This window comes from Cottoperca gobio, chromosome 10 (assembly GCF_900634415.1).
Source record: "Cottoperca gobio chromosome 10, fCotGob3.1, whole genome shotgun sequence".
NCBI classification, from domain to species: Eukaryota; Metazoa; Chordata; class Actinopteri; order Perciformes; family Bovichtidae; genus Cottoperca; species Cottoperca gobio.
The window spans coordinates 8,929,976-8,948,822 of record NC_041364.1 but is presented as its reverse complement, the minus strand read 5'-3'; the positions used below and the strand labels follow the sequence as shown (position 1 = coordinate 8,948,822).

The 18,847-nt window shown below is 39.8% G+C and overlaps 2 protein-coding genes across 9 annotated transcripts in view; both read left to right on the top strand.

Annotated features, from left to right (window-relative positions):
• Positions 1-1,069: 1,069 nt before the first annotated feature.
• rbmx (RNA binding motif protein X-linked) lies at positions 1,070-6,474 on the top strand. 6 transcript variants are annotated; one of them, XM_029441062.1, is made up of 10 exons: positions 1,070-1,202; positions 1,619-1,731; positions 2,160-2,266; positions 2,350-2,512; positions 2,605-2,748; positions 2,900-3,017; positions 3,377-3,505; positions 3,614-3,705; positions 4,511-6,216; positions 6,330-6,472. In XM_029441062.1, the coding sequence occupies exons 2-9, from the start codon at positions 1,623-1,625 to the stop codon at positions 4,825-4,827; spliced, it is 1,179 nt and encodes a 392-aa protein (XP_029296922.1). In that variant the 5' UTR covers positions 1,070-1,202; positions 1,619-1,622; the 3' UTR covers positions 4,828-6,216; positions 6,330-6,472. The 6 variants fall into 6 exon arrangements, with proteins under 6 accessions (XP_029296922.1, XP_029296925.1, XP_029296927.1 ...); XM_029441065.1 differs by having other exon boundaries at positions 1,122-1,202; positions 1,622-1,731; XM_029441067.1 differs by lacking the exon at positions 1,070-1,202 and adding an exon at positions 1,209-1,494 and having other exon boundaries at positions 6,080-6,216; positions 6,330-6,474.
• Positions 6,475-6,926: 452 nt separating this feature from the next.
• Positions 6,927-18,847, top strand: part of arhgef6 (Rac/Cdc42 guanine nucleotide exchange factor (GEF) 6) — a 25,180-nt gene continuing 13,259 nt past the window's right edge. The window contains exons 1-9 of one of the 3 annotated variants that reach the window (XM_029441459.1): positions 6,927-7,392; positions 8,443-8,526; positions 10,343-10,427; positions 13,168-13,289; positions 13,600-13,804; positions 14,298-14,350; positions 14,801-14,895; positions 15,092-15,187; positions 16,617-16,739. In XM_029441459.1, the coding sequence (XP_029297319.1) occupies positions 7,228-7,392; positions 8,443-8,526; positions 10,343-10,427; positions 13,168-13,289; positions 13,600-13,804; positions 14,298-14,350; positions 14,801-14,895; positions 15,092-15,187; positions 16,617-16,739 (1,028 nt within the window). In that variant the 5' untranslated portion in view covers positions 6,927-7,227. Of the gene's footprint in view, positions 7,393-8,200; positions 8,289-8,442; positions 8,527-10,342; positions 10,428-13,167; positions 13,290-13,599; positions 13,805-14,297; positions 14,351-14,800; positions 14,896-15,091; positions 15,188-16,616; positions 16,740-18,847 lie in introns of those variants that run through there. The other 2 variants (XM_029441458.1, XM_029441460.1) reach the window with 2 other exon arrangements.

The window sequence follows — 18,847 nt, the reverse complement described above, 5'->3', positions numbered from 1 at the left end:
ACTTAACCCCAAGTTGCTCCAGGGAGACTTTCCCTGCAGTTAGTTTCACTGTAAGTCGCTCTGGATAAGAGCATCCGCTAAATGACCTGTATATATGCTCTCAAATGATCACCATCCCAAAAGCAAACGTGTCCTTTTTAGCTGGAGAAACACCTGATCCCCAATTGCCAAAGAAAGGACTTATTTCACTAAACTACTTGTGAATGGCTGAGTTTGATACTGTTGGATACCATACCTGCATGTTTTCTTATACAAAAAGTCCCATTCATCAAACTGATATATATCTCACTTTAAATGAGAATTTAAAGGTGGAAGGTCTGAAGCTCTGTCCCCCAAGCTGCATCACTCTCCCTGCCTGGCAAATCAGTACTATGTCAGTGGGAAAGACAAAACAAAAATACAAGTCCGGACCCAAGCCAATAATCAAACTTGATCAATCAAAAACGTAATGGTATGTTGATCGTAAAGGCCACAGTAAAGACACAGATGGCTAAACTCCATTTGAAGATTATTAGATAGAAGTGTTATTTTGACAGGCTCTCAGAGTTTCAGCAGTTTTGTCGAATTTTGTGTATTCTTGCCCACTGACTGACTGACTGACTGAAAGGCAGGCACTACACAGGAGAAAACATACACAGTAAACATATCAACACTAGAAGAGAGAGAGATATAGCTATAGAATACAATACACAATACAAATAATGAATTACAATACTCTGAAACGTAGAATAAAATAAATATGACAAACTACTACAACTAAAATATGAAACATAAACAAAGGATAATACACTATAGTAAGCTTTTTAAAATAACTTATGACTGTAAATTTAGATTGTATAGACCAAGTATTAGAGGTGATATACTGCCCCCTATTTCTTTGGAAAGTGGTTGTGGAAAATTAGCTAGGAATATATCATAGAATATAGAGATTTGTTTTGGGGGGTTTCGTTAATTATTAATGCTATCATTTAATTCTTACTTTATTTACCTAATGATGTAAAGTAATCCAGGGCATCGTGTCATACTACTTACTCCGGTAATTTAGGTGGCGATATACACCTTTTTAGTAAAGCTGATCAGCCATAAAACCCAAAGAAGGAGACGCTCTCTGTCTGTAGGCGGCAGCATTACGTCTTGGGGCGCCTGGTCTGCCGGAAGTAGAAAAGAAGGAGAAGAAGAAAGAAATAAGGGCGAGGACCAGGGTTCGTTATACATCCATGGGAACAGCCGTTGTGCACCGTAGCTTACCCAAAGCCGCGACATATTACAGTCTGATAACAGATGGCTGCCTGATTGCATACTTTATATAAACTTCATAGCTGTGTTTTTTTTAAGTGTTTTCAAAGTAGCGTGTTGCCATTTGTAAAGCTCGAGTCCCCCGTCAGTAGCTTGAATACTTGCTAGCTAGCGTTAGCCAAGTAACTAGCTAAAACAGCTGGCCCGTTTATCGCCATTTTGCGCATTCAACAGCTCAAGACTTTTACCAGCAACAAGGTAGTCACCCCAGCAATATATAGAAAGCGAGGGCAAATACAACGTTTCATGCTTGTGTTTATCAAATTCTCAAAGGTTCAATGTCTATGTACGATACGTTTACTGTTTCATGTGGTGTATTTAGTAGCATGGCAGAGGCAGACCGACCAGGGAAGCTCTTCATCGGTGGACTGAACACCGAGACTACCGAAAAGGCCCTGGAGCAGTACTTCAGCAAATATGGCAGGATTGTCGAAGGTGCGAGCGTAACTACTGTTGGACATTGTATTCTTAATGCGTACCCGTGGTTAACTCTAGATACCATATTTAACGTGAACGCTATGCTGCTTCAGTTCAATGTTTGTGCCCTAACCTGGCAATCGTAAAGACATCGTGTGTGTGTGTGTGTGTGTGTGTAAATTGCCCTTTATGAATCTGTGAATTTATTGGTATTCATTGTTTTAATAATAAATCAAGCACATTTGTGTTCCTTTGACATAAAACGAAGTCTATTCTGAGTTTAGGTGCTTGTTTACTAGTCTGTAGTGTCGTCTTTATTGCAGGGAGCTGGAATCCAATGTTAAACTGTTGCACAATAGATTATTGTTTTGCCTTTGTCAGATAATGTAATCATTCTAAACTATCAGTCAAGGCACACGCTCTTACTCTGTATTTCCTCATTTCAGTTCTTTTGATGAAAGATCGTGAAACAAACAAATCCAGAGGTTTTGCTTTTGTTACTTTTGAAAGTCCGGCTGATGCAAAGGATGCAGCACGTGAGATGAATGGAAAGGTAAATACTATCTTTAATTGGCCATAATCTTCAAAAAAAATCCGCTTGAAGTTGTGATTGTAACTGTAACTCTTCTACTACAGTCCCTTGATGGCAAACCTATCAAAGTGGAGCAAGCGACAAAACCACAGTTCGAGAGTGCTGGCAGGCGAGGACCCCCCATGCACCCCCGCAGTCGTGGTCCACCCAGAGGACCCCGTGGTTCCAGGGGAGGTTCAAGTGGAATGAGGAGCCCACCGTCCAGAGGTAAATTTATTTATTTGATCAGTTGAGTTGATGGTAAAATGTTCTTATTGAATGTAGGTTTTGTAATATCTGCATTTCTTGTCTGTGAAAAGACTACCATGATAATTCAGGGAATGTAGAACCCTTCTTTAAAGGGATGTCATCCAGAGGTCCCCCTCCGATGAAGAGAGGACCCCCAGATCGTAACGGAGGTCCCCCACCCAAGAGGTCCGCACCATCTGGTCCCATGAGCAGAAGTAAGTGTGGTGGCTGTGTAGACTTCAACACATTTTTATAACAAATGAGGATTTTCATTTATCTAGATTTCCCGCAAATACCCAGATTGGCTGTGTGCACCTCAGGGTTATTCAGTGACTATAAGCCAGTTTGGTACTTTTTGTATTTCAGCCCCCATGTCAAGAGACAGGGATCCGTATGGTCCACCCCCTCCTCGCAGAGACTCCATGATGTCCAGGAGGGATGATTATCCATCACCAAGAGATGACCATTACAGCTCCAAAGATAGGTGGGACAAAAAAAAAAGTCTTTGAGCTGAAAAACATAATTGGAATGTTTGTTTCTGATGTCTTCACAGTGTTTTGTTATACACTAACTGACCAAAGTTTAAAATGAAAGCGGCCGGGGGTTGTTGTTTTTTTTTGCTACTTGAATCTCAATCTGTTTTTTTTTTCTTTATTTATTTGAAAACTCATACGCAACTGACACTGGGCTGTCCTGTATCTGAGAAGATAAAACTCGCTAACATTTTTTCAATTTACTTTAGTGTACCAGAAAACTTCACTGTATAGATGTTAGGCAAAACATTAAAGAACATTTAGCATATCATGGTTTCAGTTTTGCAGTTAATTGTGCTATGTTTCACAGCTACTCCAGTCGGGATTATAATTCCAGAGATTCAAGGGACTATGGACCTCCTCAAAGAGAATATTCATACAGAGAATACTCAAACTCCACTTCCAGAGATGACTATGGCTCAATGTCAAGAGGATACAGGTATGAGTATGGATTCATACAAAAATAAAAAATTAGATTTGATCTCACCCGGTCCGTTTAAAAATGTTTTCATTAAATTAAAAAATAACAATTGTTCCTATTATGTAGTGACCGCGAGGGTTATGGGGGAAGCCGGGAACCCAGAAGCTATGTGGACCGTTCCAGTGGTGGCTCCTACAGAGATTCATATGATGGTTACGGTAAGATATGACTCCAGAGTGTAATGACGACAGATTTCCACTGTGGCACAAAGAAGAGCTGCACGAAAAAAAACAACCAAATCATTCCATTGACCATCCAGTCACAAGATCCTGCAGTTTTTCCCCTCCCCAGAGGAAACCGCATTTCAGGCAGCCTCTTTAAGATTTTTTTTCTTACCCTTTGCCGCATTCCTGACCTGCAACCCAAGTTGCATATTTTCATGCTATTAGAACTATATGACCATTGGCATCTCAACTGAAAAACTAAATTGTATTCAAAAGCTGTGTCCACATGTTACTGCTGCATTCAACAAAAGAATCAGTGTTTGTGGCAAAATCATGCAGAAATAACGCACAATATTTAATGTGCCCCAGAGAGCGTGCAACCATAAGGAACCCCATAAAGTTCTTGGAAACAACCGTTGACCACTCGGTATGTGTTGCCTAGCAAAGCACTCCCTCAAGGAGTAACGTTCAAAACACCATCAAGACAACTCTGAAAACCTCGTCCTTACCTGCAGTTCTAACACTTGGAGCTCTAAAAGGAAAAATGGCTTCTCAAATCAATGGCATGCTGAAATGGGTAACACTGCCCATTTATTCCCTGTGCTTGGATTTGTTACTGGCCATATCAACTAAATATCCATGTTAAACTTAAGATCGATTTCATGATGGGACATATAATCATGTCGTCCATTTAATTTATTAGTCAGAATGAATTCTATTGGCCAAAAATGAGCACTTCACAGTGCAAGGAAATGTATAAGTTGAACCGTGCCAATTACCTGACCCATTGACCCTGCAGGTAACTCTCGCAGCGCCCCAACTTCACGGGGCCCCCCACCATCCTATGGTGGGAGCAGTGGAAGCAGTCGTTACGATGACTATGGCAGCAGTTCCCGGGATGGCTATGGCAGTCGTGACAGTTACCCCAGCAGTCGGAGTGAGCCGTATCCACCTAGTCGTGGCGAGCGAATGGGCAGGCAGGAGAGGGGCCCAGCTCCCCCTGTTGAGAGAGGCTACCCTCCTCGTGATTCGTACAGCAGCTCAAGTCGTGGAGGGCCACGTGGCGGCCGTGGCAGCAATCGACCCGATAGAGGGATGGCTCGCAGCAGATACTGAACTGGACTTGGAAATCACATTAAAGCAAACATTAGTCACCGTGCACAGTTACAAGTGTTTTGGAAGAAATCTGACAACAAGACAAACTAGCCATGTCGAAATATGTGAAATATGAAGCTTAGCTTTGACGTGTATCTTGACCTTTCCAGTTTTTTATGTGTAAAGTTTTTTTTTTTTTAGTATTTCTCTTGCTCATGTAACAGTACAGTTACCAAGTTCGTTTTTGTACATTCAGTGCTGTTGGAATCTGCAATACCCTATCAGTCTGGCTTTCCTACTCTAATAAAGCTTTTAGTTGTATCTTGACCACTGCTCATCGATTTTCAAAACAAGAAACCGTAACATGAATGTTGAGTTACGAAATCTCCTTTACAACGTTTTCTGCAAAGCATAGGTGAGTCTCTGCACATGCTCTATAAATAGTCGAATGACTTGAGTTCCTTCTTAACACAAATGTGCCAACAACTGGACGCTACTGTTTTCAAGGGTTAGGCAAATGTGACTGTCAGAATGTTCCAATGTAGTTTCCTTGGAAATGGATCCATCCCCCTAGTCATTTGATGGCATGCAACGAGAAAAACCAAAGGCAACAACAACCAAATGCAACTCGACTGGTAGTCAACAGCTGGTAAGCAAAGCAAACCTCTTTGTTTCTCATCTGTAAATGAGTTTCTCATTGTCCTGTATTGCAATCTCCCCTCAAAGGGTGACACTCAAGACAACGTTTGCCTCAGAGGACAAAAGATAAAGGAGGTCAACTGAATGGGCCATTTTCATTGTAGTCCGAATTCATCAGCTAACATTGTCCAAAGTGCAGCAACATCCCAAGAAGTTTCGTCTCTTTTCAGCAATGAAAGTTTAACCGCCATTTTGCCAAGTGAGCCCACAAAATGACCATTTTTGCCTAACCAATCGTCCAACCTCAGTAAAATAATTGACAACCCTGCATTTTTAAATCTTAGGTAAAGATGTCCTAAGTATTATGTAAGAACTTCTTCTTGGTGAAAATTTAAAAGCCATTTTTAAATTTTAAGGGCAGTTTTCTCAGTATCAAAACCTTTTCCACAAGCATGCCAATCCAAACAATGGAGACCTCTGGAAGAACACCGTCGTCCCAACTGCCAAACTGGAAACAATCGCTGAAGCAAATTCGCAGTCGGACCAAGGACTATAAAAATAATTTTCTGATGTTTCTTTATGAATACATGATTAAGAGAAGGGCAACATGTTAATTGTATGTTTCTCATTGCAGGATGAACACCCCTTCAAGGCAACTGCCCTTGCAACTTACCTGAATTGTGTCCTGAAGTTGTTGGACCAACGAAACAGTGCGCCAGTCTACCAGACTAATTGTAGTACATGTACAATAAGTGCTCTGCAAAAATAAAGGTAACTTTTGATAATAATTGAGAAAATGTATTTTGGAAATGTTTAGTGGATTTATATTGCTGTAAATTAAATCCTATTAAATCAGTTGATTGTAATGTTTACTGCCTTTTCAGATGCTGTCCCAGGCTTCTGTTGAGAGTGCTGGTAAATCTTTTCTTCACGTGGAAATGCGAGTTGAACGAAGGAGGAACACAGGCTGAGGATTTGCTCATAATTGTTTTCTGGTGTTCTTTTTAAATAAAGACTTTTAAAAAGACATGTTTGATCAGTTTTGTAATGAAAGAAATTTAATTAAATGGGACTGAGGGGTTTGTGATGGCTGCTTGCAACAATCGTATTTAATTGATCATACTGCCATTGCAATTCTGAAGCTTCTCTATTGGTGATAAACCAACATTTAACATGATCAGCTATTACCTTACTGATTGCCAAACCTATTTCCTCCTGCAAATATCCATATTGAGTTTACTTACATTGCTTGATAAAGCAATACAAGCTGTGTAACTATTGCTATATCAGAAAACGTCAGCATGCACACACAAGTTTAAACTAGACTGAGGATTCTGTGGGTTTCAACGCTAGTGTAATAATAAACGTCAGGCCCAATGATCACATCCTGAGTTATTCCTACAGTAGGAGGTTGGCCTACATCTTTCTCTTGCCAGTTATGTTGATGCACTTCAGATATCAGCCCCCTGGAGGAGTTTCCTAATCATTGCTGCATTTTTAGCTTGTAACACGATATTAGAGAAAGTGCCCCCTGTCAGCATGTGCTACTTTGCAGAGGAAAACGACTCCTGTCTATTGTTGAGGTGCCTATTTGCCAGTAGGGGTGATCATCAGTTCTGCGTGTAGAAACAGAGTCGTCCTTCCCCCACCGCCTCTTTTTCTTTTCTTTTTTTAAACTTCTAGCAGAAGTGCGGATGTGAGTTGCATATTGATACGGAACAGGCCGCCAGTTTTTTTTTTATACAGCAATGCGTGCTTAGGCAATGATCATTTTGTGGAGCTATGAATCCAGAGGAGCAGACAGTAACGTGGTTAATATCACTCGGAGTGCTCAGCTCGCCTAAAAAGAACATCGCGGACCCGGAGGAGTTTCTGAAAACATCGTTGAAGGATGGGGTCGTCCTGTGCAAGCTCACGGAGCGACTCATACCTGGCTTCACTCCTAAGGTGAGTTGTTGATATAAGTTCAGTAAGTCAACAAATGCCAAATGATCGACGGCTCCTCGTGAAAGAAAGGGAGGGGTTTGATGAAAATGATAAAGACACGAACTTCTCCCTGCAAGCAGGCCTTTCATTTTTTGTAGCTCACACTACTCGGGCCGTGAAGTTTTAATAAGCGCCTGTGCGTTTGGTATGATGCCTAAGTAATCGCATTACAGCTGCATTTGTTGAGTTTTAAGATGTGCTATTTCAATCTGTGGTTTCCTGTGAAGCAAGGAAAATGTTCCGCATTCTTGACATGAGTGAGTCGGTGTGAACACCCACCAAAACAGGACACATTATTCAGTAGGAAGAGTGCATGAAACATTGGACCCAGACCATATCGGAGACATTGTGCAGGGGGATTACACAGGACTCGGATTTAAACAACTTTTTGACGTTGATAAACCAACATTAATTACACACTAAGTTGTTGAGATGACAAAGTTGATAATGACAAATAACAGTTGCAAGACAGTTCGTCACTTCCTTCTGAAAGACTTCCCTGTGCGACCTCCCCCTTTGAAAAAAGCGGCGTCAATAAAGCTGAACCAGAATAAAACCGGAAGTAGTAACTTCTCTCGTGTATGATTTAGTACATAGTTTGTTGCTGCTCCTTTCTGTTTTGTTGGCATATATTGCTCTAAAAAAAACAAAACAGTGTGGACTTAAAACCAACGAAAAGTCAAACTTGTCCTCCATATTTATTTTGCAACGCGGTCGTTATTAAGAACTTTATTTTGAAAGTTTGAAAAGTGAGCGGATGTTTTGCTTAAATCTGGCTACTTTGACGTTTCTGTGGTGTTAATGGTTTTGTATTCATGAAGGAGACTCAGAAAGAATCCACAGTTATTGTGTTAACTGTAGGTTACCATATGCTACAACAACATTACTTTATGCGCTTTTATGTGTAACTAAGTGAAATGAGTGTAACGTCGGCGTTAGGCTTGTGTCAGATGTCTGTCTGCCATACTAAGCCGTAGTTTGTGATTATATATTTATATCTTGTGTGCTCAGTATTGCCAGGATCCGAGAACTGAAGCCGACTGCATTACCAACATCAAGGAGTTTTTAAGAGGATGCTCGTCCTTAAAAGTGGAGGTAAGTGGCTGTTTGTCTTTCAATTTTCGTGTACGATGATTGGACATGGTCTGACCTCTCTTTACTTAGCCCTCTGAGCCCACTGCAGTTTACAGACGAGACTTAAACACACTCTTGCTTTTGTTGTGATTTGCTTAAACCCTGCTGGTATACGTCTTTCTTTCACATCCATGCTGTCAGTCACTCCCACTTACCAGACAGAACGGGAACTGTCCTGTTGTTTTGAAATGGCACCAACTTATTGTTCAACTGTATTTACTTCCCTTTTAAATTCCCTTTCTCTTTTATACTGCAGCGACACTAATAATACGTGTAGCTGCAGGTTAAAGCAATCCCTTGGGCAATACTGTATTGCTAAAAAGATCAAATCATTCACAGATGTTGGGAGTTTTCCCTGTCTCTGTACCAGCCTGTTTGTGACCACCACACTGGACAGTAATTTCTCCTCCAGCTTTATAAATAATCCTTTCTGGTCCTGAGTCACATCGCTTGGTTTCTTTAAACAGCTAATTGAGTCAGCAAGCTTGGCTCACTGCAAAGTCAAGTGGTTTGGTACATCTGCCCAGCTGGCTTGTTATGTCTGGGAGGTCCCCTTTGCTTTTATCCACCAACCCTGCCTGAGCCCATAATTAGACCTTTTGCGGCCAGCCAGTAGCTCATGGGCAGAAGTTTTTTGGAGAGCCTCTGTCAAATGTAATGGTCAGGGGATGTCTGTGGCGCTACAGCGAGCCCTACCCATCCTTTTGGTCAGTGATGTGATCATGGTTGGAGAACTTTTTCTCTCTCTTTTTTTTTGTTTTTTTGTTTTGCCATTGCCAATAGTGCCTGTTTGTCCTGTGACTGCACAAAGGCAGCAGTCATACTGCTTTCACTTCTGCACTGAGATGCAGAAAGAGGAAGCGCCAATTACTGTCCAAGGCCAGTCGTTTGTTTTTGCTGTTATAAATGGCATGAGATTATTTATTTGTTTGGAGTTTATGCCCTCACTACGGTCATTCATAGTAACATAACGTGACTTATTGAAACTACTGGCTCTAAACATGGTCAAGATGTCAATACTGGCAAGTTTATTACTGATCAATACTGTGATGTAAGACCCATGTACTCCATTTTGTTTTATCAATGCAAATGTGGATTTCCTATATTTTCTACCTCTTTTTTTTTTTTTAAACCAGTGGTACAAAATCATTATGCATAACGGTGTGTTCTTGCTCCCTTTTTTTACATGATGAAAAGCAAGACGAGTAAATCTTGGTAGTGATGTAGACCCTAAGGCAGATCCTATACCCAGAGATGTAATGGTCACACTTGCTTTAACTCTGGGTGAGGCTGTACACAACTCATGACCAAAGCTGTACTACTCAAACTCTATGTTTAAGATGTTTTATTTAAAATGTGTAACCTTATCTGCTGGAGGAAAGAAGATAGCTGGAATGAGCAAGCATTGTGACTGTGCGTGTGTTTGTGCGCCTAAGTGCAGAGCGACTCACAAATTAGTCTGGCACTGTCTGTTTTATTACAAATCACCATGTCACAAAATATGGGTCATGCTCAACATGTCAGTTTGTATCTCTGTCTTGTTATAGGCTTATTCAAATCCCCTTTGTGTGTTTAATTTTGTGTGTCTCTGTATTGTTTGTGCTGCAGTGTGTGTGTGTGTGTGTGCTTAGCAAGCTTTACTGCTCAACACTGTGTATAACATCCAATTTTGTCTTGCTATTCTTCCTCATCTGATGGATTCCAGCTTGTATGAACAGATGGTTTGGTGTTTTTTTTGTTGCTCTGATTCCATCTTCTCTGTTCCTTTTCCATCCAGGGGTTTGAACCCGAGTGCTTATACACTGGGGAGAATTTTGGTAAAGTGCTGACCACTTTGCTGGCAGTCAACTTTGCCACACAAGGTAAGAGTTTTTGCAGTGTCTCTCTGTACCTCCAGTCCCTCATAGTGTCAGCATCAAAACGTAGTGACAGGTCTGACATTACAGTATATTGATGTGTGAAAAGAAAACATGAATTCAATGAAAGTCTGTATATTACGCTAAATATACGCTTCATCAGTGTTCATCCCCCTCTTGTCACTTCATGCAAACATTCCAATAGAAATACTTGGATCGTGAGAAACAGTACATGTAGCTACATGATAGCAGTGATCAGCTGATTCCTTTCTCTACATGTATGTGCTACGATGGTGCTCATTTTTCACAGCGTTTGTCCATGCAGCCCTTTTTTTTTTTCTAAATCATGATCAGTGTGTTTCCCATGGGCAGCTGGCATGGCAGTGTGTGTGTTTGTGTCACGCTGGGTGCCATATTTACTTATGTGCATCCACAGCTTGAGACACCGTGAATAATATCCTCTTTTGTTCGTTTTAAGGGTTTTAAAAATTTATATTAAGCTCAGAATTAAGCAAAAATGCATAATGTGACTGAATATCACACACACACACACACACACACACACACACACACACACACACCTCTCTAGTGCATGTCTTCAATAAGGACACAGCACAAAATGTTTCGCAGTGCAGCAGCCCCACAGCAGTTTGTAGCTAATTACTTTACTGGAGATTCCTTGTTTGCGGGCAGTGAAGAGGTAACGCCAGTCTCACACTTAGTTTCCAGCTCACAGCTGTCGGGGAACCAGCAGCCATAGAATTATTTAGTCAGCGGTTCTAGATGAATCTGCCAGCTCGTCATGCGTTATGATAAATGCATAGTGTTCCGGGCCGTTTGTGACATTCCTGCATGTTAACAGTGTAGCGGGATTGTGTCTAAAGGACATATTAGATATTAATAGATATTAGAGCTGCAACTAATTATTATTTTAATTTCTGATCAATTTGATTAGTTTATAAATGTCCCAAAAAATTGTGAAAAAAGTTTGCCCCGAGGTGATTTGCTTGTTGTTGTTTTGTATTACAGTACAAAACGTTGATGTTAAATCAACAAAGATGTACAGCAGACGCACGCAATCCTCACATTTTAGAAGCTAATAGCAGCAAATATTTGGCATGTTTGCATGATACTTTGATTCATTAACTAATATATAGTTTTTAACTCATCAATTAATCTAATTCTTTCAACAGCACATGACATTACCTTCCTTTCGGGATGTGTTACATGTGCTATGACTTTGTTTAATGCATGATCAAGCTCTTGTTGACTTAAACGAAAGGGAGGATGCACATGTGCCACAGTGTGAGATGTGGACCAGAAGTCGGTTCTCTGGCTCTGCTTGATATGCAAATATTTTATGCAGCTGGCTATGCCCAACAGCCGCTCTCCCATCTTCAAAAGTGAACTTGATTTGAAGTGGATTAGTCACAAGTCAGTTGATATGATCAAACATAAGAGGCCTCTGTATTTTAACTCGTGATCCTCTTCCAGGTCTGGCTTTGCTCCCGACTGACGTGTTTCTGTGATCAGAATTCAAATTTCGTTTTAGAGTAAATGTTTTTGAACATGGACTGCATACACAAATAACTGGTAACCGCAGAGTGTAGCTGACAGAAGGTCTTGTTAGTCTTCTGTGTGTGTGTGTGTGTGTGTGTGTGTGTGTGTGTGTGTGTGTGTGTGTGTGTGTGTGTGTGTGTGTGTGTGTGTGTGTGTGTGTGTGTGTGTGTGTGTGTAGGATCCATGAGCCCCACTTGCAGTACATGTGAACTGTCCCGCTGCCTTCAGTGTCCCTTTCATCATATCAGTCGGGCCTCCCTGATGTCTCAGCATATGGAAAGCAGTAGGGAATCTCCAGCCTTTTTCCATACATTATATATGTCTAACATGATCTGCTGATGAAACAAGATTACACAATACGTTTTTCAAAGCACATTTTACTGCCTGTAAGTGGAAGTTCACGAAAGCATTTGTCAATTTTAAAGGCTCGGAGATCTGATGTAGAGGTAGCTAAGGCTGATGGTGCACTCTTATTTATAATTTTTTGTTCTTCTGTGATTTGCACGAGGATGAGACAGTGGACCTGGTTAGCATGTGGTTGCCGTTTGATAGGGTGTTTCTGCTTGTTAGTGTAAGAGGTTGCAGGTTTGTCATGTGTCACTTTTCAAGTGAGTACTGGTAACAAAATTGATGCCTCTGTCACTGCACCTCAAGGACTGCACTTACACTGCAGGACAGCTGGCAGCTACTGACACTAAATCACAGCTCCTCTGCTGCAGCAGCGGCACAGTGATGACACTGTAGAAGGAGTGTCTGTAACATAAATTAGGTTTTTTCCTTCTCCCCCCACTGAACCGCAGAGATAAGAGACAGTGTTGGAGGAAATGTTGTTACATATGTGTCAGGTAGTCATAGATATAAAACATATTTATATTATAATATAAAGTGTGTGTGTGTGTGTGTGTGTCCTGGGGCTGTGCAGAGCAGTGGACCATACACTCATGAATTATCATCAAGTTGTCAGCCCCCCAAAGTATGTACCTGCGTCAACTATGATGATGATGATGATGATGATGATGATGATGATGATGATGATGATGATGATGATGATGATGATGGTGGTGTGTGTGTTTTCAAGGTGAAGTTATGTTGTTTACTTGATGAGAACAAGGTCAGGGAGTCGTATGTTCAAAAACTGATGCAACCAAAATGAAAGCAGCTCCGTGTTTCCTCTGTGTGTCCGCAGACTGTGCTGCTGAGAGGTCATGTTCTCAGTCCGGTGCCCACTCTCCTAGTCACTCGACATCTTCACACACACTCTCCTCTGCCAAATCCAAAGGCTCTCTGCGTAGACAATCCAAATCAGTGGTATGGTACCTTCTATATACAAATATATCTACATTTCCTGTTTTCTACTCATTTCACATGCTTGAAACTGGTTCGCCCCAATTTGACTTTTAGCACATTTTGCACATTGAATTTGTCAGATTATTTAATTGTTGTTTACATCAGATGACTACACATTGCATTCCTCTGCACAATGACGAAGTAATGTATCAAGAGAAGCACAAAACATTTCAGTAAAAGCTAAATGTGCAGGTCAAAGATGGGCTCAATATGTTTTGTAATGCACGCTGTATACATACAGATAATGTTTGATGACCGTTTCTCTTTACAGGAGATGTCTGAGAACGGTGGAGGAGGGCAGCTGATGGTGAAGGCCCGCTTCAACTTCAAGCAGAACAATGAGGATGAGCTGTCATTCAACAAAAGTGACTTGATCCACGTGATGCGGCAGGAGGAGGGAGGATGGTGGGAGGGCAGCCTCAACGGCAAGACGGGCTGGTTCCCCAGCAACTACGTCCGGGAGATCAAACCCTGCGGTGAGTTGGGCCACACTATATCAGGCTCATCTATTCCTGAGCATGATGGTGCTGTAATGGACATTTAGTTAAACTTGCATGGTAATGTGAATTTAACACCTTTTTGGGAAGTGCAGTAGAGGATAATGCAGTGGTATTGTGCTGATTAACACAAGTGTCATGTTGTAAAATAGCTACTTGTGTAGGGAGGGATAGCAGGAATCTTTTTTTTAGGTTATTTGTTCCAACTCTTTTTTTAGTATCGACACTAAATAAAAATAATTTGCCGGAAAGAAGCCGAGATAGAAATGCTGAGGTCTTGTTAGTCTAAAAATAGATGCAATGTAGTTTTTTTTCTTCTTCAATTGCGTGTTTAAATCCCAAACTGATTTTCTAAAATAGTTTAAATTGTCTGAACGTGAATATAAATGTTTATTTATTTTTTTTAAACTAATGATTAGTATGTATTAGCTCTGAGCAGCTCTTCAATCCTTGTTGCGTATCCCCTCTACAGAGAAGCCAGCGTCTCCTAAAGGAACTCAGCTGACCAAGAACTACTTCAGTGTGGTGAGTCAACATTATGCACAACATGTAAAAATATCAGTCACTTCACTTACACATAAAACATTCAACATTCAAAAATGTATTTTTCATTCTCATATCTTAGACGTTTATTGGGGTTTGTAAAAAAAATAAAGTAGCTTTTCTTGCTACGGCCACTGTCCTGGTTAAAAAGTGGCAAAAAAATAAAGTAATTAAAAATGATCTAGAAGATTAAATGAGCTATAATATGGAAAGTGGTCGAAACTTTAAACTGACTAAGTGACCACGGGATCAGTGGGTCTGCTTGTTGTATTAGTTTTCTTCATTTTGTTAATTTGTACTTAATACTGCAAGTAACTTCTCCATTTTTAAACTCTATCAGCGCAGCATTACTTTCTCACATTGTAAGTGAACTAAAGATACACAGTAATTTCCTGGAATCTGCCAGCATCAAGTCTTCTGCTGTTCTTGCAGGTGGTACAGGACATCTTGGAACATGAGCGGGAGTTTGTGAAAGAGTTACAAACGGTGCTGAGTTGTTATCTACGACCCCTGCAAGCCAGCGACAAGTAAGAGCAAGGAAATGTGACTGACCCATTAAAGGGACATTTAACATAATCTAATTAAATCTACAATTTATTACCTATGAAATAAAAAAAGAATCAGATGCAAATGCTGTACTTTTCAGTTTTAACTTTCTCTCATTGTGCATGTTGTAGGACAGTCGCTATTGTCTCCGCTTACGCTCAATATGTGTATATTCAGGCTGAGTGCTGCAGACAGTGCCACCCTGTGTGGAAACCTGGAGGAGATACTCACCTTCCAGCAGGGACTATGTGGCTCTTTGGAGGACTGCACCAAGTAAGTCATGCTGGACACCGACCTCCTATGAAAACTTTTGTAGCTTGATCAATTATATTTAAGATCTATTGTAACTCATCGCAGTGGAAAGCAATATAATTGGTCCACAGTGTATAAACCCTGCTGTGCTCGTATTGTAAGACTTAAATCAAATGTCTTTTAGGAAACCATTCTAGTTTTCATTTATGTTTTACAGGAGCTCATTTACTACACTGCACGCACACTATACATACGTACAAAAAATGCAGAAACTTGCAGAGACTGAAAAAGATATTTGAAATGCGTAATCCATCGTATTGCTATTTTTACCTGTTTTAACAAAGAAAAACACCAAACTCTTTTGAAGAGAAGGAAAAAATACAGTAGCATGTTTAGGCCTACTTATAAACTTTAATTAATAATAAAATAATAAACTTATTTAATAAATTAAATACCTATGCAGGCCTATTTGAGTTCTCAACAAATTTGTTGAATCAAATAAAAAGAATATAATATAAAAATACACAAAACAATAAAAAAAATAATAATAACAAAAATGAAATGAATAAAAGTAGCCCACTTTGAAAAACTAAATAGAAGAAAAGAGTAAACATAAAAACAAAAAGACCCGTTTGTATTTATTTATGTGCGTTTCAGTGTGTTTTCATCCACATGGTGGTGGTGTTCATTTCTTTGGCTTTTAAACAACAGCCTCACAAATCTGTCCACGCAGAATTAAACTCTATTTTCCTCCGAGACTTGTTTTTATCCACGGTTAGCATACCGAGTTAGCCGGGGGTCTGAAACTCAAGATCTACTGTAGACGCAGTAAAGTATGACGCATTTCTTAGTGGACGAAATATAAAAAAAGATATATTTTAATTCAGTGTTCCAATATCACCTCAAACTCCAAGATAAGAGGTGTTCCCTTTTGAAAGATTGTCCACTGTGCAACAAAAAATACTATATATATATATATATATATATATATATATATATATATATATATATATATATATATATATATATATATATATATATATATATATATATATATATATATATATATATATATATATATATTTTATTTTTTTTGTCAAAGCTACAGGGAGCCACCACAGAGACGTTAAAGAGCTGCATGTGGCTCCTGAGCCGCAGGTTGCAGACCCCTGGCCTAAGGCCTTGAAATGTTTAAAACAAATTTTAAATCTGAAGATATAATTGTGTGGTGTTCTGTTAATATGATGACAAATCAGTTGAGTGTCAATAACCTGTCGGTACAAACGTCTTTAACAGGATAAACACCCCGAGTAATGGCAGCTTTTCAGTTTATTGGGAAATGATTCAGTAAACCATCACTGCAAACGTTCCTCTTGGTCTCTTTGAGTATCACTCTGCGCTTCATTCCTTTCACTTCTCTAACCTTGTCTCTGTCTCTCTGACTCTGCAGAGTCCCGGAGGGCCAGCAGCGAATGGCGGGCTGCTATTTAAACCTGATGTGTCAGATCAAGACTCTGTATCAGGCTTATTGTTCCAGCCATCCGTCAGCTGTTTGCATCCTCACTGATCACAGGTCAGCCCCTGCACACAAAAGACCACAGCCATTCACGAGCACAACAAAGAAAATATTGTGAATGATGAGGACATTTTGAGAATTTGGACGAATAGTGCAAATGTATAGCTCTGCTGTCCCATGACAACTGTATTAAATGGGACATATCGTGAAAACCTCACTTCTTTATGGCTTGTGCACATACATTTGGGTATCTGGAGTGCTCCCCAACGGTCAGAAAACACAGGATTCAACAAGCCATTTAGATTTGGCTACATTTGTTACATGCAATCTTTCTCACAAGCCAATCAGAGCGATCTGGGCTTTTTCAGGAAGAGGGCTTAAAGAGACGGGCGCTAAAGCGGAGTGTATCAGACAGGGTGAATCCAGGTATAGTCAGAAACATTTAGCATATCAAAAGCATTTAAACATGTCCTATTAGAAAAAACAAGATAAGATTATGAACCTAAAAATGAGCATGACATATCCACATTTTCAAGCTTTTGACTCATGAAGGTTACAACTCGACATCCTTTAAACTACGATATAAACCAGCAGGGGTCACAAGATGAATTAAAGGGATCATGAGATGATTTCCTTGCTTGGAAATAAGAAAATAAAATGATATTATGCTACAGAAATGTTGGGTTTTGTTCTTGTGAATTACCGTATAGTTTTACATTTGTTATTTAGCAGACGCTCTTATCCAGAGCGACTTGCAGTGAATCAACAACAGAGACAGTCCCCCCCCCCCCCTGGTGCCTTGCTCAAGGGCATGCTTGTGGCAGCCCCCTGGTGTTGAACCCACAACCTTCCGGTGTTCTATTTGGAAGCCTAACCACCAGACCACTACCTCTACCTGCCCCTAAAAAGTATTCAAATGAAACGGAAAAGCTCTGTTGGATTGAACTGCTTTCTGCTCCGACATGCACCTTGTAATTTGTTTAACTGCAACAAAAAAAAAAGGAGAAGTGTTGAAATAACCACATTAAATGCCTCCAGACTTGCTTACCGTATATTCTTCACAGTCATTTGTTTCATATATTTGAGAAGAGTTGACTTTCTTTAGGTTTTTGTTGATGGGCTGTAGTCTAGCTTTGAACCATAAGGTGTCAGGCTTCCCATCTGTAAATGACCTGGAGGCTGAACTGAGTCTGAGCAGTCACCGTTAGACCCTCATATGCAGTATTCTCACTGAGTGGTACCTGCTGTTATGAATCTGTATTTCATGGATCAGTCTCTATAAAAGAGAACATTATTTTCCCCCATCTTGAGTAATGTAGAATTGTCTTTTCAGATTCTACAGTGGTTAAATTGAGTTACACACAGGAAGCAGACGGTTGACAGGATATATAGACTTGTGGTTTTGTTGTCATGCAAGCGAGGCGCTTTTTCACAGTAAGCACATTTGCATTTCAGTCGCAGGAGCTTTTTTTGTTTGTGACATTCACATTTACTCAATGTTACCAGTTAGTGCTGCTACAGGATACCGTATGATTTTGAAGTTTTGGATCACGGAAACTCATGAATGGTGTTACTTTCAAAGCAAGTTTGCAGGGAAGTGAGCGTGTTGCAAGAGGAAAAGGGCAAAAAATGATGACCTAATTTGTGCCGCCTTTAAAAAAGAAAAGATATATATATATATATATATTTTTAACACTATTACAGTTGCTTGTGGTGCATTCTCACACGCAACACAAGCAACTGATATACAGTTTTTTTATTGTTGTGTTAGTGGTTATTACACCAATGACAAATAAATGGAAACCTTTTAGTGGTTAAATATGCAGCCCACTTTCCTGTCTTTATTAGAAAGTGTTTTTATTTTACTTTATGTGTTTGTTGTCACATAATCTAAATTCAGTATCTTTTCAGAGAGCTTTTCATAATGCAGTGAAAGAATATAATATATGGTTAAATTGTGCATTGATGAACGTTTCTTTGCACATAATGCTTTTGGGCACATTAAAATCTATCTATACATCTATTTTTCACTTAAGCTACACAGGTAGCGTTTAATAAATGACTCACTTGCAGTATCTAGGATGTCCAATTTTTGACTAATTGGTAAAACCATTGTTTTATTTTAAAATAACATTTTAATTTTAATGCATAGAAATGAGCAAATT

Excerpts from the sequence above, each read along its gene's own strand:
- rbmx (XM_029441062.1), top strand. The coding sequence starts at position 1,623 with ATGGCAGAGGCAGACCGACCAGGGAAGCTCTTCATCGGTGGACTGAAC. Across the intron at positions 1,732-2,159 it reads ATATGGCAGGATTGTCGAAG|TTCTTTTGATGAAAGATCGT; the intron begins GTGCGAGCGTAA and ends TCCTCATTTCAG. Across the intron at positions 2,513-2,604 it reads GAGGAGCCCACCGTCCAGAG|ACTACCATGATAATTCAGGG; the intron begins GTAAATTTATTT and ends GTCTGTGAAAAG.